Raw genomic sequence first — 24,760 nt, 5'->3', positions numbered from 1 at the left:
ATTATTTCCTAAAGTCATTCTTTTCAAAGTCACTTAATACCTCCTGTTATCAATGGGCTTCTCTCACTCCCTCATCCTCCTTGACCCTTTTTTTTTTCCCCAAAATTTTATACCATTGGTTATACCTTCCTTAATAATCACTTGTTCATTAGCTTCTCTGCCACTCTTATATTTTGGTTTTCCTCCTGCCTCTATAATTGTTCCCTCTTGGTTTTCTTCACTGTTTTCTCATTTTCTACCTTACCCCGTCTCCCTTCACAGACCATGTCTCTTCATGCATAGGATTAGTGCAAAGCTTCTTAAACTGTGGGTTACAACCCCATATAGGGTCATGTAACTGAATTTGGGGGCACAAAAAATTTGGCAACAGTAAAAGGTTATGTATACCTATTTTATACACCTATATTCCTGAGGTCACCACCAAAATAATACCTCTTTCCTTTTTTCAATCTTTCCCCTCTTCTTTAACCTCTTCCCTCTAGACTCTTCTCTTTCTCAGACTACAGAGGGCACCTTTTCCTCAATACTAGCTTTTGATTTAACCCTAGCACATCACATACTCCTCTCTACCCCTCTGTTCCCCTCCCTTTTTCATATACCCTCCCATATTTTAATAGAGTACTATAAAAAACCCCACAAAAACATTGATTCCCCTGTAGGCAGAGTGTTGATAGGGCTCTGTCCATAATGCCTCTTATCTGCTTCCTCACTATTACCTCAACCAGATTTCTGCTTTCCCTGTGTATACATTAAGAAAGAAGCCTATTATTGGGGTCTCTACTATCATTCTGTTGCTGTCCTTGGCTGCTGCATTTATTAATTCTTTCTGCATTTCTGCATTTGGGGTGTTCAAGGAGCAAATAATTTCTTCAGTTCTGGTTTTTCGTTTAAAAAATGTTTCAAACGCCCTCTTTATTATTGGACATCCATCTTTTTTCCATGCATGATTAATCTCAATTTTGCAGAATAGGTCACCTTGGGCTTCCATCCTGAGCTTCTTTGCTCTTTGCTACACTTATTCCATTATGTTTGCTGGTGGTGCAGAATAGTCTCTTGCATTATTCAAATGTCCTTTTCATGTTTGAATGGCTTTCTCCTGATTGCTTGTAGAACTTGTTGCTGAATTGAATTGTTAAATTTAGCCACTGTGTGTCTTGCAATTTGCAGCTTTGGATTTATTTTTCTTGAGGTGAGCTATAAATTCTTTCAATTGATATTTCATTTTCTGTATTTTAAAGTTCTGGGCAATTCTTTTCTATTATTTCCTTCATAATATGATTAAGGTTTTTTTGCTCTGTTATGTTCTGGGAGACCTGTGATTCTTAGATTGTTCTTTATATATATTGTCTTCAAGATCTCAGTTTTGTTTGCGTAGTGAGTATATTTCCTTTTAATGTTACTGTATTTTGCTTCTCCTAGAGTGTACTTGGCTTCTATGTATTTGCCTTCCCAACCTATTCTTCTCTGTTTTATTACTTTTGAAAATTACAGTTTTTCTATTCAACCCATTGCTCTTCCTGTGCAAGCCATTAATTCTGCTCTCATAACTCTTATTTCCCTTTTGAACCACTTGAGAACATCATGTTGTGGTTCTTGTTCCTATCTACCTCATGCTTTGTGCCTTCCCGGCCCCCCCTCCCCCCCATCACTGGCTTTGCTGGTGTTATATTGTTGACCCTGCTCTGGCTTTGTTGGTACTACAGGCTTGTCTCTCCTGGCCCCCAGCAGTTTAGAATTCTGCAGCACTGACACTATGGGGTTATGGCTCATTGCTCCTGAGAAACTATGGTCTCCTGACTGCTAGTGAACCCTCATTATTGGTAGCATAGGATGTGGAGAAGGGAGTATTGAGGAAGCTCAGGGTTAGTTCATGGGCTTTAGGACTGTTTTTAAACCTTTGTTTGGATTCTGGGTGTCCTAGACCATGGAGACAGATGGGTTTGTTTTATCTTTGTCATAATGATTTCTCTTTTTGAGAGGTTTAAGAGCTGGGAGGAGTTGAATAAAATGGCTATCCCATCTTGTTGCAACTATGGCCTGTAAGTGAATTATGTTTTAAAGATTCTTTTACTTCTGTTGTATTCCTGTTGTTACTTCAGTACTTTCTTTATCTTTTGTTCTAAGACAAGTTCATATGAATGAATACTTTTAGGACCTTCATTCTAAAGCTAATTAATTGGGACATTTGGTCTGCTAAAAGAGAAGAGGAATGTAGAAATTACAGGATGGCCTCAGATAATTAGAAAAGATGTCATTTCTTATATTAACTTTTACTTGGTGTGTATATTGAAGCAATAATATTTCTATGAAGCATAGTCAAAGAAGCATTAGAGTTGTCATCAGAAGCATTCTGATCATCAGCAAGTAAACCTCTTTAAACCTGAGCTTTTTTATTTAAGTCCTTAATTTGTGAAATTAAGATAATATTTAGGATTATAGTCTTTTTTTTTTTTTTTGTGGGGCAATGGGGGTTAAAGTGACTTGCCCGGGGTCACACAGCTGGTAAGTATCAAGTGTCTGAGGCCGGATTTGAACTCAGGTACTCCTGAATCCAGGGCCGGTGCTTTATCCACTGTGCCACCTAGCCACCCCAGGATTATAGTCTTAAGGGAAGAAGGGATCTTAGAGGCCACATAGTCTAACCTCCTGTTGTAAAAAATGAGCAAACTGAGTTCCGACAAAGTTAAATGATTTGCCCAGCGTCACCAAGATAAGTGATGGAGCAGAGATTCACCCCAGGATGAAAGAAGCTGGGTGGTTCAGTGGATAGAGCTTTGGGTCCAGAGTCAGATCCCTAAAAGCTGTTTGACACTGAAAAGTCACTTAAACCTCTGTCTGTCTCAATTTCATCAGCTGTAGAATCCTCTCTCCTGGGATTGTTGTAAGGATCCAATAAGATAATATTTGTCAAGTGCGTAAAACAGTGCCTGACACATAGTAGGCACTTGGTAAAATGCTTGTTTCCTTTCTTCCATCCAGTTCTCAAGACTCTGGTCTTTTATTCCTTCCACTACATTTTACTTCCTTCCCTACTTTGCAGGGTACTTGTGAGAGTTAGATAAAAGCATCTATATGAAAAAAACTTTGGAACTATAAAGTACTATACATACTCAAGTTATCATTCTGTTTCTCCACCTGTGAAAAATGAGAAGAATAATGTCAAACTTGTCTTATTCTTCCAGGAATATTGAACTTATACCTTCTTGGAATACTAGTGCTGTGGAAATATTAGACACTCTTATGTTTATTTAAAGATTTTATTGTGTATTCAGTAGTTTCTAATAATGACATCATAGATTTAGTGTAAGAAAGAACCTAAGAAATCATTTAACTTAATCCTCTCATTTTGCATATAAGAAAACTAAGACCCAGTAGAAGAAGGCACTTATCCATAGTCATAATCATTTGCACAGCTGAGACTCAGGCACAGGCCCTCAGATTCCAGAGCCACTGTACTTTTGGGGAATTTTTTTTGAACACTACAGCAAAAGTGACTAACACCATTTTCTGTTCAGTAAACATCATTTATTGGTAAATTTACATAAATTCAGCTGTGTTGTAAGGAAATTTAAAAATGTTTCTTATTAATATTGAATAAGTGTAATTTTATCCAGAAGGTTGGTGAGACCTATATAAATACAGTATAGGCTTATCCTTTTTTTGTTCATTTTTACTTCCATTTTATTTTATTATTTATAATTAGATTTTATCTGAGAATTTATATTTCATAATCACATCTTTTAACAATCTGCATAATTTTTATATCTCACTAGGTATTCCTATCCGTTCTTTGGAAGTGCTGCTCCTATCATGACTAATCCACCTGTAGAAGTTCGAAAAAATATGGAAGTTTTTCTTCCCCAGTCTTACTGTGCATTTGATTTTGCTACTTTGCCTCATCAACTCCAAGATACCTTCTTGAGGTACTGTCTCTGTGGGTGACTAAAATAAGGATGTTTCATAAATGTATTGCATATGAAAAATTGCTAATTTATTCATATATAAAGAAAATTCCATAAGAAAGAACCAAAAGCATTTTGAATATAAGGCAGGATTTCCTTTAATAAAAACCCCAAACTGTAGCAGTTGTGTTTCCAGTTGTAAGGACTAAAATTCTAGCTATACAGTCTAAAATATCTAATGAGTGGTCGCCAATAAATGATAAACTTTAGCAAGAGTTAGACTTTTAAGCATTTATTAAGGAGAATAAGAATTTGGTAAAGAGAGAGAGAAAGGCCTAGATTCATCTATCTATTAAAGGGAGAGTGCATTTCTAGCTCCCTTCTCCACCAGAGTCCACACGAAAGAGAGTGAGCCAGCTCACTAGCCTCCCCCTTCTTCCTCCCACAAGCAAACATCACTTCCTAACGCCAAAGAAAAGACACATGGTCCTGCCCTCAGAGGCCCTCTCCTCATGTTGGAGCTTTCCTACAGTAAGTCTCCAGCAGGTGGCATCATTCCAATCGTTACACAGTATTCTATTTAAGGTGAAAGATGTTTCAAGTTTTTAATATTATTTACTTTGTTTGGATTTGGATTGGTGATTTAGCAGAAATAGAAGATTTGAATGTTGCTGACTCTTAATTTAGTATATATGTAGAGTTGAAAAGTTGAACAAAGATGAATTCCTGGCCCTGTTGTTTATGAAATGCATTTCTGCCCTTGACATGCCATCCAACTTGTCTATGTCCCAAATTTTTTATGAGAACTATAGAGCAGATGCCTCATGCCTCGATAACAAAAAAGTTGAAATTATATATGGGAAGCATTCTCTGCTCAAAATAATTCCATTTCATGCTTTGAAAAGAAGAATGGGAAAAATTTTAAAAATAAACTTTTAACCAATAATTAGAAAAACAAATTGTAAATCATATTTCTTTGAGGTTTATAGATCCAGATATTAATAATTATTTATATTTGCTACATCCACTTTCACTCAAAATGATGATTAGGAAGACATTGCAAGGAGTTTTGTCATCTCAATCTAAACCAAGGAAATGCAGAAGCATTTAATTCAGTGAAGTTAAATCTTTATGTTCTATGATTTCAACTATGTTCTTGTAAAAAAAATTTTTTTTCCCTTATCCATAGGTTACCTCTGCTTGTTGAACTGTGGCATAAGGACAAAATGGCCAAAGACTTACTTCTAGGAATTGCAAGAATTCAGCTTTCAAATGTCTTATCTTTAGAAAAAACCCGATTTTTAGGTGCTCATGGTGAACAGTGTTGGCGTCAAACTTATAGTGAAAAAGTTCCTGTTACAGCAGCACAAGGGTAATATCTTTATTAAATATATTCTATCATTTAGATCAGTTGCATTTTATTATATTTCTATTTTAATGTAACCTCCCAATATCTATATTCATCCTGGCTACACAAAAATAAAAATATTATTAGGATAGTACATAGTAATTTCTTATACTGTTTTTTATACATTTTCCTCCTTTTTCTCTCTTGTCCTGAGATTCAAATTCTTTGATAAACTATAAGTTAGAGTAATGTGTTTAGAGATAGAAAGGATCTTAAAAATTGTACAGTCAAAGCTCTCATTTTACAGATATAGAAAGGTGAAGTGACATGCCCCAAATCAAATAAGTCATAAGTGTTAGAATTTGGATTTGAACCCACTTCCTTTAACCTTCAAACCTACTGTTCTTTCCACCAGCTAGGTGATATAGTAGATAGAGTACTAGGCCTGGAGTCAGGAAGACTCCAGCCACAGACATTGACTCGCTGTGTGACCCTGGAGAAGTAACTTAAAACTTTACCTTGTCTGCCTCAGTTTCCTCATATGTAAAGTGACCTGGAGAAGGAAATGGCAAACCACTCCAGGATCTTTGCCAAGAAAACCCTAAATGGGGTTATGAAGAGTCAGACATGACTGAAACAACTAAACAATAAAAAAAGAAGAAAAATCTGTTAATTTGATTTGGTAGAGCTATAAGGGATCTCAAAGTATGTCCAGTCCAACTCCCTGATTTTACAAATGGGGAAACTGAGGCCTAAGGAGGTAAACTTGTCAAAGGTCACCTTGGTAACAAGTTTATGTCTAACAGTAGTGTCACAATCATCTTTAAATATAAATTTTAATCAATACTAAATTTCTTCTTTGCTTAAGATAAATTTTTCCCATCTTGTCACTGCACAATGTGTACCTCAGATTAAATCCTGATCATACTGCAAAGGTATTAAATACTAGGCAGTATTTATAAAAATTTAATTGACTTGTTCTTAATTACAGTTTTGAAATAGTAAATAACATAATTCTTGCCTCATATACTTTAGATGTAAAACATTTGTTGAATTGTCTTTCCTGTTTAAACTAGATTTTTGTTATTATTTCATAATATATACAATCTTCCCACGTTCCCCCCTGCCAAATTCTACCAGTAAAAGACCATTGGGAGGATGGCTAGGGATATATTATACAAAGCAGATTTAAATAATAACCTTATGTTAATAAAGTCTCTCAATTAGAAACATGAGCAACTTGATATATTTTTTTTTTGGTCCCATGAGGATATGGCATGGGAAAACTGCCAGTAATGCTGGGGAACTCTCTTTGCTATTGTAGATCAGCAACTCATCTTGTTGATCATTTCATCATTATTGTAGCACAAACAAAATGAATAATACACCCAGTGTCCCTATTAAGAAACCCATGTCTCTTTCTGTTTCTTGTGTCTAAAACCTCTCCATTAGAAGATGAGTAATTTGTTTCATCTTGATTACATTGGCTAGGGTTCTTAGAGCTTTCAGAGTTATTTTTCTTTACAGATAATGTTAGTTCTTATGTAGATAGATGCTACTTACCATTTTTAAGAATGGTGTATTTATTCATAAGAGACAACATGGCATAGTGAGATAAGTATCTCAGATGACTCTTTAACACTCATGTCCTAACAATTAAAGGGCAAGTTATGTTTAAATAAAATTTTTAATTAATGTTAAATGTCTACTGTACTGAGGATAAATGTTCTCCTGCCTTGTTACTCCATAATGTAAAAATGTACATTTCAAATTAAACCCTGAATATAGAAAGCTGACTTCAGAGCCAAAAAGATCTGTTCAGTTCCTCCTCTTGACAGAATTGGCTGTAGGATGCAGGGTAACTAACTTAACTGCTTAGTACTCTAGGCAGTTCTCTAAGATGATAACTTGCAAAGAAGATGCTGATTGACTTTGGTACGTGAGTTTCCTCACCTGGGAGTTTCCTGTATCAGTGAAGTCAGAGGTCCAGTTTCGGACTCTTTCCCTTCATGACCCATTAGATTGACCCATATGAGATCTTTTTGGATACTGATAATTATCCCACATGTTAGCCTTTCAACCATGTCTTGTCTGCAGATTTGATAAGCTTGCCATCCATATCTTTTCCAAAGTCATTTGCAGAAATAATAAACAGACTAGGGTCAAACAAAGATCTCCTAGTTTACTCCATTAGAGATTTCCCTTCAATTTGATTTGTAGGAGAAAGTACCAGTGTAGAAAGCTTTAGAAACTTGCCTAGGGCACTGAAAGATTCAGTGACTTACTCATGGTCACACAGAAGAAGGACTTAAAGCCATCTCTTTGCACTGTGAAGCAGTCTTTCCTCAAGTTGATAAAGATAGGGATTGGACTTGTGATTTCACTGGTATAGAGACCTTCCAGATGAGGAGAGCCTCCCAGCAATGTAGGTTAGCTTCATCTCTTTAGTTTATAATCTTAAACTAGAGCAATAGTGTCAGACTCAGAGAAGCAGATCCTTGTGGGAGGCATATTAACTTAGAAAATCACAAATTGATGTTATCTATGTTGTTTTCTTTTTAAATTTATTTTTTAGATTTATTATGTTAAACATTTCCTAGTTATGTTTTAATCTGATTCTTGTTGCACTGGGGACCTGGGCCTCAATCAACTCTGGCCTAGAGCACCAAGAGATTCAGGAATTTGCCCAATAGCCCCACTGCCCAGACAACAGGGGTGGGTCTTTTGGTTGTTAGGGCAGTTCTTTATCCAGTGGCACCTGCTTTTCATCTCCAAGCAGATATGGGCAGATTAATGATTGTTCGACAATTCTGAATCTCCTGAGGCTATATCTTACATCTTGGTCATAGAATGGGGAGATTTAGAATCGAATGGAAAAATAGATGATGGGGATAAGTAAGCCAAAGCATATCACCGGTGATGATGAGGGGACATGGAAACCAGCACAGAAGTTAAGGTGGTCTTCTGTCAAGAGCAGATCAAAACAAATGAACAGCTCAGATCATGCACTGGTATATCCAAAGTAGTAAAAGAACCAGAGTGAGGCCTTTTGAGAAAATAAAGTTTAAATAAAACTCCATTTTCACCTAGAGTTTAGTCTAATTAGCATCTCAGAGCCTCTAATTCATTGGGTAAATCATCTGCCAAAAGATATGGACAGGGATTACACAGATTAAGAAGGCATGGAGGGCTTAAGGTCTGCACTAGCAGAGAAATAGTTGCATTGAAAAGATAATAGATCCATCTAAATAGGTTAAGTAGTTGATAATGGTTCAATTTTAATTTTTTAATCTCTTATGTATTGTTAAATTATCTCATTTATCATTCATTATGGCAACAGTAACAAGAAATTATACTTCATGGACTCCATAAGACTTTTCAAAGATCTGTAATTTATAAAAACTTGAGAATCTGGGTAAAGTTGATCTGTTCATTTCTTCACTCTGTTTCCTTTTTTCCCCATTATAACTTCCTGGAATCTCTTAAACCAAAGCAGCTCAAATTCAGCAATTGTAGAGATTGCCAAATGGTACTAAGTATTATTTGATGTATAGGAGTTGGATAAATTGTTCATGGAACTTCCATCTAGGAAATCTATAACAGGAGTGCTAGTGAATGCTAGTGACTTATCCTGGAGTCCAAATAGTCTTGAAGTCTGTCACTTAGGGAAACTGAAATAAGAGTGGAAAAGATGAGATAGGGTGGAAAGCCTATCATAATTTCAGCAACAGTGGTATCAGGGCAGTGGCATATGGGCTCCTTGTCTTTCCTCAAGCCTCTGCTTTCAAATAATAATATTGAAAACAAAAGGAAAAATTATGTTAGGAATTTTATATTACATATTCTAAGATATTTTTAAAATTTTTAATTTATAGGATAAATAACAGGATAGCAGATCTTTCTTATACATTGACTCTAGAAGACCATGGACTTGTGAAAATACGTGAAATACTGATATCTGACCCATCCCAGGTATATACACACCTCTCTCTCTCTCTCTCTGAATATATATGCAAAGGTACACACATATACATATACATATACATATATACTATTTTCAGTTATGTTTATAAACTGGTTCTTACTTATAAAGATTCCTCATGTACCTTTTTGGTTAACATATTTTCTTAATATTCTTCCCTAGGGTTTAGCTGCAATGCAACAGAAGCCACTTTCTCCTCAAGCACTTTGTGTTACAGAAACACAGGCAGAACCCCGAGAAACTCTAGAATACAAAGCAGCGCTGGAGTTAGAAATGTGGAAAGAAATGCAAGAAGACCTTTTTGAAAATCAGGTTATTTGTTTAATGTCATGTTAAAACCCTTTCCTGCTTTCCTTATATTTTAATGATATCCTTTTGAATAGCATTTCTATACCTCTACTTTGTTATGCCCTTTCAAATCCAGTCTCTTTTAATTGTTTACTACGGCTCTGGTAGGAGAGAGGATAGAGATGCTATCTACATTTGATTGATAAGAGAACTGAAGCTTAGAAAGGGTAAACGAATTGCCAAGGTCATACTGCTAGAATTACAACTTCATGTTCCTTCCACTAAGTCATACTATCTCCACAAAGAAAATCAAGTAGTTACTCTATTTATAATTGGCTAAACTGTTTATGTGGCTGACTCCATAGTCTAATATATTGATAACTCCATATAGTACTACTTGTCTTCCTGTAGATTTTAATTGACTTGAAAAACTGAGCTGCAGTGACTGATAGAAGATCCTTGGCCATACATAGATTTTTTTATTGTTTTTGTTGCCAGGCCCTGTGATTTCATTGGTGCAGGGAGCTCACAGTGAGAAAGCTCCCCTATACTAGTTCTGCATCTTTAGTCTTAGAGAGTTGCCCAGGACACTGAGAGCTTAAGTGACTTACTTGCCCAGGATCAAATTTATGCAAAGAATCATTTAGTACGTATTAAATATGCAGGAATCTTAACTGACCATTCACTTTGCAAAATGTATATAAAATGCCATTTAACTATTCAACTTTAATTTGGTTTTTAAATACTCTAATATTTTTAACCTTATGATTAAATCAAAACATTGCTTTATTTCTTCTTTGCAAAATATTTATTATTAAGGAAGTGCCCATACTGTCTTTTGTTAATGTTAGCCATATTTTCTGGGTTAAGATATATTTCTTCACTCACTGACAAGCAGAGTTACCTACAGACAGAATTGTGAAGTAAGATAATGTATCATAGGTTTAGAGCTGGAGTGAAACTCAGAGGTCATCTAGTCTGACCCCCTCATTTTTCAGATGAAGCGGCTGAGGTCCAGAGATGTTTTGACTTGCCTAGGGTCACACAAGTTGTAAGTGTTGTGTCCAGAATTAGAACCCAGGTCCGCTGACTCCATATTTAGTACTTCCCACTCTACCAGAAACTTGTTTTTGCTCTTCTCAATAGCTTTTTTCACTTTCTGACAATCCACCCCCATTTCTTTACCCACCAACCTTATTTCCCTTGAGTTTTCTTCTTTTCTACTTTTAGATATTTCATTCTTACTAAGGTGAAAATGACTCATAATTCACTAATGGTTTAATGGATTGCCCTTCCCATGGGTCTTTGTATTTTCATAGATAGTAGAGCATGAGCCTACCTTACTCTCCACCCATACCCAGCCCCAAAATCTAAGCCATAAACTTTGTTCATGTGTTAGGCAGGCTGGTCATGTGAGTAGTTAATAATTCATATTTATATTAATAACATGTTATGGATTTATTAGCTATATGACACACAGTACTTTCTCCAAAACAGTCCAGAGATATATGTAATGCTAGTGTTGTAGACCAGGATTTAGGCCAGGTGTGTGGTTTGGGTTTCAGCCTGGAACAGAAGAGCCATGTATAGATTATCTTAACAGTTAGCAAAAGGAAGTGAACTTAGCCATTTGATGGAAAGAAATTCAGCAAGAATTTAGCATTGATTCATTGTGGTGCAGTTTTTTGCTTTTTCATGTACCTTTATGGTATTAAAGGAAGGTGGGATTCCTACCTCTTCATGCCTTGGCTCTTATATTTAGGCTCCAGAAAGCTACACCAATAGTTCTAGCCTAGTCCTCTGGGCCAATTAAATCTCAACAGTTTCAATACACATGAGAGAAAAACTAGGCCAGTTTGCTTTGGTTAGGGCCTTAGGGAAAGCACAGAAACTGTAATAGCACAGAAAGGATTATAAAATACAGAGGTATACACCCTTGCCTTTTTAATTTCTTTAGTGTATGGGACTAATCAGAAACATTCTCCACTCATGCAGATCTTTGTAGCTATTCTGTGACTTAGAGTCTTAGAAAATTTTCTGAGGGACTCCAGAAGTGAAGTGATTTGCCCAAGATCATATGTCCAGTGTGTGGCCAGGATAGTACAGGGACCTAGGTCATCTGTGCTGCCTCCTATTTTATAGACGAAGATACTGAGGTGCAGAAAGGTTAATTGACTTGCCTGTAGCTGTACAGCCAAAAATTGTCACAGATTAGATTCCAACTTTTGTCTCCCCAGATTAGCATCATTAAGCATTTTGAACTGGAAAGGACCCTAGAGATCACCTAGTCCAACCTCCTTATTTAATAGATGAGGAAACTATGCCACAGGAAGGGGAAGTGACTGGCCCAAAGTCATATAGGTAGTACATGGCAGAGTTAGGCCTTTAGTACAGATTTTCTTACTTCAAGCTCAGAATTCCTTCAGTTAAACCATGCTAACTATATTATGCTCCAGCATTTTTCTTAAGTGCCATACAAGGAAACAAGAAGTAGAAAACAAGGTTCCTTATGGACTACTTATGTATAGAGTGTATAGATCATTTGCTGTTGACTCCTATTATAATTTCAGACATATTTTCAGTTAAGAAATTTTGGCTCCCCAGCAGTGGAAAACTACAGTGAACTACTAAAATTTTAAAAAGGCAGGATTTCCTTTCAAATTCAGATACAGTCTGTATGCATTACATTCTGTCCTTGAAAGCACTTGACCAGACAGAATATAGAACATCAAGCGACATGATTTTGCATAATTAAGAAAAAATTAATTTGTACATTGCTCTGATATATATACAACACTTTCCTCTCAACAGTGCTGGGTACTAGGTAAGTATTGTAAATATTCTCATCTATATTTCACACATGAAGAAAAAGTGATTTTCCAAAGTAACACATTTAGAAGTATCAGAGCTTGGTTTCACACTCCTGACTCCTAATTCCAGGTCCAGCACTCTTTCTACTGAGGTATTAGAGTATGGTAGAAAGGGTCTTGAACTTGGAATTGGTAAAGGTTTGAGTTTAAGTTTAACTTCTGTTACCTATGAGTTCTCTGATTATGGCAAAGTTACTTAATTTCTCCAAGCATCAGTTGTATATCAGTAAAATAGGAATAATACTACCTATAGTAGTTGTAGTATTTGTTGTATTTGTTTGCAGGGTTGTTCTGAAGTTCAAATGAAAAATGTTTGTAAAGCATTTTGTAAACCTTACAGTGCTAATGGGTTGCTAGGAACAACAACAACAAAAAAATGGACAGTCAAACTGACTGACACCAGCTATAACAGCTTCATCTAGAAGTTGAACCATTGTAAATTAATTGCCATAACAAGGAGCTCAAAAGATCCCAGAAAACTCCTTAGTCTACAGTAATCTGATTTACTTGACAAATGGAGAAAGATGGATGCCAAATGTAATATGAGTTAGAAAATAAACTCATCTGTAAAATCTTAAGAGGAACTCATTAGAGTAGCTACATAGCTCATTAGAACTAGGAGAACATTATACACAGTAATTGTATGATGATCAATTGCAAATAACTTGGCTATTCTCAGCAATACAATGACCTAGGATAATCCTGAAGGACTCAAGATAGGAGGTGCTGTCCACTTCCAAAAAAAGAACTGATGGAGTCTGAATATTTTTTTTTTAACTTTATTTTTCTTGGGTTTTTTTTTTTGGGGAGAGGGGGAAGGAGTCTGCTTTCTTTTACAACATGACTAATACGGAAATATGTTTTTCTTGACTGCACACATAAAATATGTATGAAATTGCTTGTCTTCTCAATGAAGGGGGAGGAAAGGGAGGGGGAAAATTTGGAATTCAAAATTTTTAAAAATGAATATTAAAAATTTATACATGTAATTGGAAGAAAAAATAAAATATCCAAAATGGAAAAAATTTAATTGAAAAAATGGATGCTCATTGAGCAGTATCAGCTCATAGAACAAAAACAAGCAGTATAAGTAAAGCAGTTTAAACAAAATGTGGCATTCAAAATAAGGGGCAGCTAGGTGGCGCAGTGAATAGAGCACTGGCCCTGGAGTCAGGAGTATCTGAGTTCAAATCTGGCTTCAGACACTTAACACTTACTAGCTGTGTGATCCTGGGCAAGTCACTTAACCCCAATTGCCTCACTAAAAAAAAAGAAAGAAAAAAAAAGGAAGGCTACACACGGGGGAAAATGGAAAAAAATTTGCAAAAGCCATTTTAATAAATTGTTTTCTTCATCAAGGATTGTGAAACTTAGACCTGTGACATTTGAAAATTAATTACTATAGACACCACTTTTGGGTAAGCATATATTAATTTATCAATATTATACTAGTAAAGGATTGGCCACATGTCTCCTTAACTTCTCATGGTCTCAGACTGCATTATAGTGGAGGCAAGAATAGAACTTTAGCATGCCAGTTAGTGTGAACAGGAGAAAAGCCCCCAAGAGACCCATGTGGGCTCCCAGAGAGATAGCATGTGGTCTCAAGGAGACCCAAGAGGAAGAACAAGAGAGACAGAGACCATGTAGTCCCAGAAAGCCAAGAGAGAGAATGAGAACGAGACAGAGACCATGTGGTCTTGATGTGGGTTGGAATTAGGGTTAAATTGATAGTGAGTTGTCACCAGAATTACAAGACTCAGTGACTCAGTTTACCAAATTTTATTGCAATACTGTGAGTGATCACAGGGAGAAAACCAGAAAAGTGGAAAGGTATCTTTCGAATAAGGAAAGATAGAAAGTTAGATTTATAGTATGGATAAATTGATTATCAGTCTCATTATAATAATCTCCACCTTTGCGGGGTACAGGGTTTATCCTAATTTGGAGTTTCTGGGGTCCTAAGCCAACCCCTGAGTCAGGTACCTTTTTCTGTGGAGGTGTGTTTTGGGGGCTTACATATCATAAGGTGAATCTGTGGACAAATTTGGCTTTTTCTGTGCATGTCTCTTTCAGATTCCCATGGCTAGTTTCAAAATATCTTTATTTCTAGTCTAAATTTCTATAGCCTGTCAGTATGTCATTATCATAATTTCAGGTCTTCATGGCCTTCCTACCTCTGTTCCCGTTATGGGTACTGATTTATGTAGGTAAGAGAACCTAGCATCCTGACTTGTAAGTTACCCATTAACAGGGGTCTGAATCCTTTTTAGGGCTCATGCTTGGGTCTTAGGTTTTTCTGTTAACCCCTTTTTTGCCTCCTACATCAGTCTCAGAAAACCAAGGGAGACCGAGAAGATGCCCCAGAATTCTCTTTTGAGAATAATAATAATTGAGTCATTATACATCAAACAAATTTAATTAGTTAACATTATTTAAATCTGTTGGTTGACATGACTTTGAAGGTGGTCTATATTAAAATGAACTTTAGAGATGACATCAGGGAAAGAAATGCAAAAACCCTCACTCAAGTTACTTAAGGCAAAGTGTGTTATCTAGGTGTGGTTTAATCCCATCTTTACTTCTGCAATCTAGGCAAAAGAATCTATGGCCATTCCTTTGGGTTTGTCTCACATAAGATTTGTTGACCTTTCTTAAGGAGAACTGGACTTTTTGGATTGGGGGCTGTAGGGGGCGGGGTGGTGATCCCTGGGTCCCACAAGAAATTGTTATTTTTTCACAGACCCTGACATCACAGTCTTTTAGGTACCATTAGAGGAAGTTGAAATAGCACTAATGTGAACAACGATGGGAAAAGCAGCTCTGTGTGTGTGTGTGTGTGTGTGTGTGTGTGTGTGTGTGTGTGTGTATGTGTGTATATATATATATATAGAGAGAGAGAGCGAAAGACATGTGTATGTGTGTGTACATGTTTATATATATATAATGTGTGTGTGTGTGTGTATATATATATAAACACACACATATATTACATAGATTGTCAGTGATTGTTTGATCAACAATCAGTTATTGGTCAGTAGCACCCCCCCAATACTGAAAAGTTTGAGATTTTTTTCTACAACTTAACGTCTTCTCCTCCTGATATCTTTTTATATTAGCCCTTCAGTGAATTCATAATTGAGTTACTTCTATCTATATATCCATGCTGGAAGTGACTCAAGTGTGAGTACACTCAATTGGAGAAATTAAGAAACTTTGCTATGATTGGAAAACTCATAAGGGCTGATATAAAAGGTGTCTGGAGAAGGAAGATACCAAAGGTGTGGGGGAAAAAAATTCCAGACTGTCACTATCAGTAAGCAGAGAGGTGGGAGGAAGGTCACTGACCACCAATTGGTTGTTTGTCAATCAATAATTGCCATTTTATGTGCCTACAACTGAATCTTTTATAGTCATTTCTGTATCAATTGTAGATAAACAAGCTGCAGTTATAAGCAGTATTCAATAATGTACCACAACTTTACCATTTCAAAATTAACTAAAAAATGTAGAGAATACAAAATCCCATTGTGATTGTTTGTTGATTATTTTTAAAGTACTTAAAGCAGTAGAACAGAACACCATTTTACAAGTCTCATAGCAAGATATGTGTATATATGGGGGTGTGTATGTATATGTCTGTATGTATATATTTCCCATTTATATAATAAGATCATTGAAGATTCCTTAAAGGTGTAGCAACAGAACCCTGTTCAGTGAGTCTCTGGTAATAAACATAGATGAAACACATAAAACAGGGAGAAATACTCTCACCAAATGTATTTCACCACTGATGGAAGAGATCCAAGGCAGAGTTGAAGTGGAATATGGATTCTCTGTGCTTGGTGAAGTCCTCTAGATCAGTGGCATCAAACCCAAATAGAAACAATTCCTACAGGCCACAAATTGACTTAGAAAACCACAAATTAACATTATTTATGTTATATTGTATATTTATTTTGTTACACATTTTAATGTAGTTCTGAGAGAACATTGGGGGGCCATGTTTGACACCTTTGCTCTAGGTATTCCTGTTTGTAGATCACATTGTACTGATTCATTCCATCAAGCCCCAGGACACAGCAGAGAATCCCGAAAGAGATCCGTAAACAAAAAAAGTTTGGCCTGGGTGAAGAATATTGCCTAAATTTCAGCATGCATTTGGATGGATGCCATGTAGAGCTTGTTCAAAGTGTTAGTACAGATGAACAAGGAAGTGAGCCCAGAGTTGATAAGAAGGATAAGAGCAGATTGCTTTTGGGATATTACAGAGCTCTTTACAGAGCTCTTTTATTAACATTAAGTTTCATATGAAAGTAAAGGCCCATCTTTTCAATACTAACATTTTTTACAGTGTTTCTATGTGACAATGAGTCATAGAAGACCATTGTCTCCAGAAAATTAAAGATGAGAACCACACAGAGGACATTTGTGAGGGCTATATAGGGCAAGTGTGGGCTGTAACATAAGGAGAAACTCTGATAAACAAGAGTAAAGGATGTTATCAAGGAATTGAATGACATGAAGAGAAAATGGACAAGTTATCTGGCAAGAATGAAGAATGACAAATGGACAATCAGTATATCCCACTGGCTTGTGGAAGAAAGCAAGGAAGGCCTCTACCATTTTTACTAGACTGCTTTATAGTGAATCTTTGGGAGAATATGGTCAGGAATTCTAGGATGAGCAGGAATGGGTGGTATTCTGAATCCCTGATGCAAATACTCAAAACAACCAGTTCACAGATCCATTTGAGTGTGTTGATAACTAACACATAAATATTAGGGTTTTTTCTATGCTACATCTGGCTCTTAAATAAATCATACAGTTAGACCTCATTTCTTTGTCAGTTCTTACTAATTCCACAGGATCTGAATATTTTTGCAGTTGCACTGATTACAGTATTTTGTGGTCCAGTATTGTTTGCTTTGTTTTTATTTAACCAGTATATATATTGCACGGGGGCCTTTCCTTTCTTATAACGTTTTATGGCTTTTAAAATGATAGTGAAAAATGTTGATGAATCAGTCCAACAAACATCTATTTAATCCCTACTATTTGCACAGAACTGGGATAGTCTCTGGGGACACAGAAACTAAAATGAAAAACAGTTTCTGTCTATAAGGAATAGAAATCATTTGGAAGTCTCCCTCCCACCTGCCATGCCTCAAGATTTCCAGGGCTACTACAGGGCTTAGAAAACTGGACCAAGGAAATTGTGTTAAGATTAATTTCCTTTCATCTCTAGGCCTGTTTTAGAGTATGCTAAGAATTTAGGATGATCTACCCTAAAATAAGTTTCTTTATAGCACTAACATTCTATATTTAAAAATAAGAAGCCTTAAACGCTGCTGAATGGCATTTACAGAACACTTACATAGTTTAACTACCACATTCTTTTCAAAAGTTTGAGTTAGAATGCTTAAAGAAATCCTTTGGAGTTAAATTTTTGCTACTTAGCTTAAATATAACTTCTTGATTTTATTCAAGGCTTTTTGTTTCTATTTTTTTTCCTGACTATACTTTTTTCTTTTTAATAGCTGAAAAAGAGGGAACTAGCTCACATGCAGGCTCTTGCAGAAGAATGGAAGAAAAGGGATAGAGAAAGAGAATCATTAGTAAAGAAGAAGGTAATAAAATTACTTATGAGCTTGTCTTTAGCTATTGTAAGCATATTTGTAACTGGGCATCTTTTCTTAGCATTCTTTGAAAGTTGTTTTATCTGAAAAAGTCAAGAAAATAGATTGTGTCTGTTCTCTGATTATTTCTCTGAATTGTAAAGTGTTTAGTTTTCTGTAATAAATTACATATAGACTTTCTTGCACAAATAAGTATATCCATAGATAGCCTTGAAGTAGATTTAATGAAGTAATTTAATTTGTAATATATGAGATAATAAAAATCCGTCTTCTACCAAGCAACTCTATTCTTCAGGAAGAGAATTTTCATTTTCTTTGTTGATTTTTTTTTCCTTTAAAAAGTTTTGGCCTTATGTTTGCATTTTGTATTAAATATTTTTGGCTTAATTTTTATAAACTTCTCAAATTTTATGTTTGTATAAAGTAAACTAAATTGATTTCATCTATATGGCTTTCATTTCCAGTATTAAGGTTGTTAAACCAATGGAATGCTGTTGATATCACATCTTCATTTCACAAAGGGTTTGATGTGGCTTCTTTGACTTCTTTATGAATAAAATGTTGAAATGTTGGTAGAATGATACAGTTGTTAGAGGAATTCACAGATGATTTAACAACTGTACCAAAATAATATTAATGGTTTTAATTCAAACTTGGGTGTTATCTTTAACAATGCTACAGAGTTCTACTCTTGACTCTTCACAATAGAACTTTAGTCTCGTAAAATCTTAGATTTAGGATTAACCTTAGAGCCTATGAAATCCAGTCTCCTCTTTATGAAGGAGGCTTTTATGCCTTTTTTCTGCCATCTCTGACATTTTACTGTTCAAGAACATCAGTAAACCTAATTATAATCCTTACAAGAGAAATCTATTTTATTTTTTGACATCTGATTGTTAAAAATTATATTTTATCATACTTTTTAAAACTTTGTTTTCCTGGTTTTTTATGTATGTTTTCTTTTGCAATGTAGATAATATGGAAAATATGTTTTGCATGACTTCACATGTGTAATTGATATATTGCTTACCTTCTCGAGGGGTGGGAGGAAGAGAGAGAATTAACACATGATAATCATGATGTGTATATGATAATAATCTTAAATATTTAAGAATAGGGGCTAATTGGTGGGGGGGGCTAATTGGGTGGACCTTATAAGGAGTGAAATTTTTAGCTTCACTTTGAGAGAAATAATTGACAATTAGAACTGTTCAACATTGTAATGAATTTGTCTCATGGAGTATTGAACACTCCATCACTGGAAATCTATTTAGACACTGTATGACCAACCATTTGTCAGATACACTTTAAGAAGAATTCTTTAATTGGATGCTGACCTAATATTTCTCTTCCAGGTCTGAGTTTCTGTGGTTTATAAAGCATAGAATAAAATATATCTTTAAAATTTCTCAGAAAATATCATAATAACTTTTTAAATATAATTTTCAGGTAGCAGAATACACTATTTTGGAAGGAAAACTTCAGAAAACTTTAATTGACTTAGAAAAGCGTGAACAACAGCTTTCCAATGCAGAATCAGAGGTATACTATACATATATTTAATTTCAGAAGAATATATCAATGTGTATGTAGCATATTTTATTGTAATCTGGATTTCTTACATTATGAACAGAATTATCGCTTTACCATCTAAAATATATTTTCCAAGTTTGGTGATAAGAAATAGATGAAAAACTTATTTTCAATATGAATCAGGAATTTTTGCCATACAATTTCAATAGAAGCATTGTCATTTTTTGTGAAATAAGGAAAAGTTAACAGATGAAGAAAGATTGAAAGAGGAAATTATAGGTTAAATATGAAACAATTTATATTTTTGGTTCTTTCCCAAATTCTCTTTCACTAAACAAGAAAATTCATGGAAACAAGGAGGCAAAAAGAGAGCCACCATCTTTTATTCCCTTTGGAGAAAGTTGAAGAAAGCAAAGATTTAAGGTAGTCTTATAAACCTGTTTCATACTTGTGAACAGCTAAAAATTATCATTATCTCTCGCTAAAGAAAGACAGCAGCTTCCTGATTATAATCTCTAGTCCAAGGAAGCAGACAGATGACTGTAACAACATTGTAAATTTTCTGATAAGACAATGAAACTGAGCTTCACTGGCTTCTGGAACATGAGTATATTTAACTTGCAAAACCCCTAAAATTTGTTAACATAGTAACAGGTGAGAAAAAGTAAGAAAAATATAAACTAAGTGAAATATCTGATGTAGCCAGATTTACATCTTTGCTTCAGCTGCTTTCAAAATAATTTGGAGTTTCTATTATGTGAGAAAAAAATTCATTTAAGCTTCCTTCTTACCTCAATCTCCAGAAAGAAAATAGGCATGTGCATAGTCTTAAAATGCACACAATAGATGTGACTAGGCAGTTGAAAGTATGTACGGGTTTTTATTAAGATATTTTCTTTTAAAAAAAACCTTTATTTTCATCCTCAAATATCCCTTAAAATTGGGTTGAATTGGATGGATTTCTCAGATGAATAGTAACAAGGTGACCCACGTTTCATATATTAAGCAGATCATATACTTCATTTTCCTGTTCCACTCTCCTCTCTGAGCATATTGGGGACATGAGATAATTTCAAAAGACAATATGTAGGTTTCAGTGTTTATATTTTATTTTTAAATATTACCATTTCAAACGCTAATATAGTTGTTAGAGTCAAATGGGTGAATATGTGTCTGTTTTCATGTATGTTTTACGTAAAGTATTATAGTTTGAAGGAAAAGGAAGAGATAATTATTTGAGACAGAAAAAGTGGCAGAAGTTTTTGAGAATGGCTAAATGAATCCAGTTTGGTTTTGTTTACAGAGAATAATGAGCCAGGAAATAACAGAGGTGAAGATCTCTGAAGCACATGATTAGTAGTTTTTAATTTGTCAAGCAATTAGAATCCATTGTCAGATTCAGAAAAGGGGAATGACAAGATTAAAACAACTATTGAAGGATGAAATTTTTCCTAAATGACTTCTCTGGATACAACAAATAAAGTAGATTTTAGACAGAGATGTTAATCCTGCTGCTAGTAAAGACACCGTGATTTTGTCGTAGTCTCAGCTCTTCTTGAATAAGGGAGACCAACCACACATTCAAGGGAGAACAGAACATAAAGCCTAAATGGAAATCGCATCTGGTCTCAGGCCTCCCAACTCATTTCCCATATTGCTTCCTGGTGCAGATATACATTCTAGCATGAAGTATATCAAAGGATATTATGGCACTAGATTTTTGTCTTTCTATTGTAAACAGAAGATGTCAGCCATGGTTCATGGGTGTTTTTTCGTCCCCACTAAAGTTGTCTCTAGACTAAGCTGTTTGAGACCAGTGCTGAGTCATTACTACTTATACATTATTTATCATTCAACCAATAAGCATTTATCAAGTACTTACTAGGTACCAGCCACTGTGCTAAGCGCTTGAGATACAGAAAGCTCTTGGGATACTGCAAAAGGCAGTCCCTGCCATCAAGAAGCTTAACACTGCATATTTAAATTCAGCTTATCAATTTTAGCCAAACAGCATATTTTAAATCTCTTTAGATTCTGGAAATCTAGAAGATGTTTTGGCTCTAAGAAGTTGCCTCATATGTTTGCTATTTTATTTATTTTGTTGGGCTTTTGTTTTTATTCAGTTCTGTAGATCTATTTGTTCAATAAATGAATGCTTTAAAAAGCAATCTGCTGTTATCATAGATCTTACTATTTATCCTTGGTTTTGTTTTGTTTTTTCAAATGGAACTTATTTGGGTTGATAATAAGGCTAGACCAAAAGCCAGGCATTCTCTAGTCCAAGGAGGAGAAAACCTTTGTCAAACATAGATTTATCTTCTTTTATGCCATGGTGGTCCTTAATAATGAGAACATTGTTGAATAGGCTTAACTCCATGAATATTAAGGGCTTTTAAAAATAATTTTAACGTATGCTATTTATTACCATGAAGCTTTATGCATATATAGAATAAATTGGAATGTATTTGAATTTATGATCTGTAATAGAACTTTTATTGCTGTTCATTCCAGAGAACAAAAAACCCTCCAAAAAAAGATTCCTGAGAGCAGTGATACTTCCACTGAGGGGAGAGGGACAAATGTGGTTTCACAATATAGATTTCCTCTGAATTGTGGAAGATGGTGGTATATTAGGTCCCACAAGAAGTTAGATTCCTCCAGAAACAAAGTTCTAAAAAAACTACCGAAAGGAACAGTGTTAAAGCCAAAGAGAATCAACTGTAGACTCCTCTTTCTTGTCCAAAACAAAACAAAAAAAACCAAAAACACCACAATTAAATTGGAAAAAAAAAAGCTGCTAAAATCCTATGGAAGGTCTGAGCAAAGATAAAATAGGTGGAAGGCTGAGCATACAGCTAGGTCCCATAATAAAAGAGGATCAAACTGACAACCATTATAAGATCAACCCTCAGCCTCAGCACGATAGGACAAGAACAGCACAGCACTGACGATAATGCTGAAACAGTATGCCAAGATTTCTGGGATACACTTTAGGCAGCACTTTAGGGAAAAAAATAAATCCTTAAAGACATACATTAACATAAATAGAAAAGATAAATGAATCAAATATACATTTTTTTTAAAACTTAAAAGCCAACAGAAGCAAACCCAAATTAAACACAAAAGGAGATATTTAAAATTAGAGGAGAAAAAGATAAGTAGTTAAACAAAAAGACTATAATAATGAAAAAAGTACCAGTTGTTTCTTTAGAAAACTAACAAAATTGATAAGCCTTTAGCTAATGAGATTAAAAAGAGGGCAGAAAAATCACATCAATAGAATAGCAAAGAAACAAGGTGAAATCACAGTACCAGAAGAAATAAAAAGTATCAACTTATGTAGTTATATATCAGAACTTATTATGTACAGTTTGTCATGTTAACAAAAATTGAAAACACATACAGAAATACCTTCAAGACTATAAAATAGTCAATCTCAGAAAAATAAATAGAACTAGATGTAAAGGGGGAAAAAATCCTGATCCTTAATGGATTCACAGAATTCCATCACATTTTTAAAGAACAGTACTACCCAAGTTATTCTCAACAACTGAACAAGAAAGCATTTCACCAGACCCCTTATATCAGACCAGTTCTTAATATCTAATTTAGAGAAGGACAAAGCATAGGAAAACTACAGACCAGTATAATTTAAAAATGTTTTTAAAAATAACATAAAATCCTGTCAAAAAGGCTGTAGATATTCATCCTAGAAATGATTCATTATGACCAAGTTGGATTTATGCTAGGAATGTAAGGATATTTTTTCAAAATTAGGAAAACATAATATATCATATTAAAAACAATTATCCAAGACTACATAACTCAGATATACAAAATACCTTTGACAAAGTACAATACTCATTTATACTAAAAACCCTAAAAAGTATAGTCATAGAAGGAACCTTTTTAATATTTTTTAAAGTATCTAAAACCAAAAGCAAACATCATATGCAGTGGAAGATCCCTACAAGTTTTCCCAATAAATAACAGGAATAAGAAGATTGGAAGTAGGAGACAGGCTAGATTATGAAGGGTTTTGAATGCCAGACAGTATTTTATATTTGATCCTGGAGTCCATGGGCAGCCACAGAAGTTTGAGTAGGGGAGTGACCTGTGTTTTGGGAAAATCACTCTGGCGGCTAAATGGAGAATGGGTTGCAGTAGAGGGAGACTTTAAAGAAGTCAGACTTTGTTGTTCAGTCATTTCAGTTACATCCAATACTTCAATGACACCATTTGGGGTTTTCTTGGTAAAGATACCAAAGTAGTTTGCTATTTCCTTCTCCAATTCATTTTACACATGAGAAGAATGGGGCAAACAGGGTTAAGTGACTTTCCCAGGATTGCACAGCTAATAAGTGTCTGGAACTAGATTTGAACTCAGGAAGATGAGTCTTTCTGACATAAGGCCTGGTGCTCTATCTTTTGCAGCACCTAGCTACAGTCAGACTTACCAATAGTCCAGGCATGAGGTAATGAGGGCATGCACTAGAGTGGTGGCAGTGTCAAAGGAGAGAAGGAAGTGTCTTGAGAGATGTTGCAAAGGCCTTAGCAACAAATGGGATATGGGGCACAGGGGGTGAAAAATGATGAGGAGTTTAAGATAACCTCTAGCTTGTGAGCCTGAAGGACTAGGAGGATGGTAATAGGGAAGGTAGGAGCAGGGAGGGTTTAGAAGGAAAGATAATGAGTTCTGTTTTGGACATGTTTAGTTTAGGATATCTAATGGGCAAACATTCTGAGATGTCTGAAAGGCAGTTGGAGATGTGATAGTGGAGGTCAGCAGAGAAGTTGAGCCAGGATAAGTAGAGATAAGTGAGAATTATCAGCATAGAGATGACAATTAAATCCGTAGGAGATTATGAGATTATCAAGTGAAGTAGCATAGAGAGAGAAAAGAAGAGGACTCAAGGGAACACCTATGGTTAGAGAAGGTGATCTGGGTGAAGATCCAGCAAAGCAGACTGAGAAGGAGTGGTCAGTAGGAAGAGAACCAGGATTGATATGTTATGTGTGTATAATCAACACTTAATGTCTGCCACATAGTAGGTACCTAAATGTTTTTTTGGATTGGATTATCATATTGTATATATACATATAACCAAAAACTTTCCTAATAGTTGAGTTTTCAAAAGATAAGAATAAACAGTCCTCAAAAAAGAATTGAAAACTGTTATTAGCCATACAAATGAATG

General features: G+C 35.1%; 1 protein-coding gene across 1 annotated transcript in view; it reads left to right on the top strand.

The window, feature by feature from the left end:
* The window catches only part of CEP120 (centrosomal protein 120), a 106,701-nt gene that overhangs the window by 56,024 nt on the left and 25,917 nt on the right, over positions 1-24,760 (top strand). The window contains exons 11-16 of the mRNA XM_043979616.1: positions 3,774-3,923; positions 5,092-5,274; positions 9,126-9,222; positions 9,395-9,544; positions 17,931-18,020; positions 19,479-19,571. Of these exons, the coding sequence (XP_043835551.1) occupies positions 3,774-3,923; positions 5,092-5,274; positions 9,126-9,222; positions 9,395-9,544; positions 17,931-18,020; positions 19,479-19,571 (763 nt within the window). The remainder of the gene's footprint in view (positions 1-3,773; positions 3,924-5,091; positions 5,275-9,125; positions 9,223-9,394; positions 9,545-17,930; positions 18,021-19,478; positions 19,572-24,760) is intronic.

This window comes from Dromiciops gliroides, chromosome 1 (genome assembly GCF_019393635.1).
Source record: "Dromiciops gliroides isolate mDroGli1 chromosome 1, mDroGli1.pri, whole genome shotgun sequence".
Lineage (NCBI taxonomy): Eukaryota > Metazoa > Chordata > Mammalia > Microbiotheria > Microbiotheriidae > Dromiciops > Dromiciops gliroides.
Note: the sequence above shows the minus strand (reverse complement) of the source record. Positions and strands in the feature narration are given on the sequence as shown.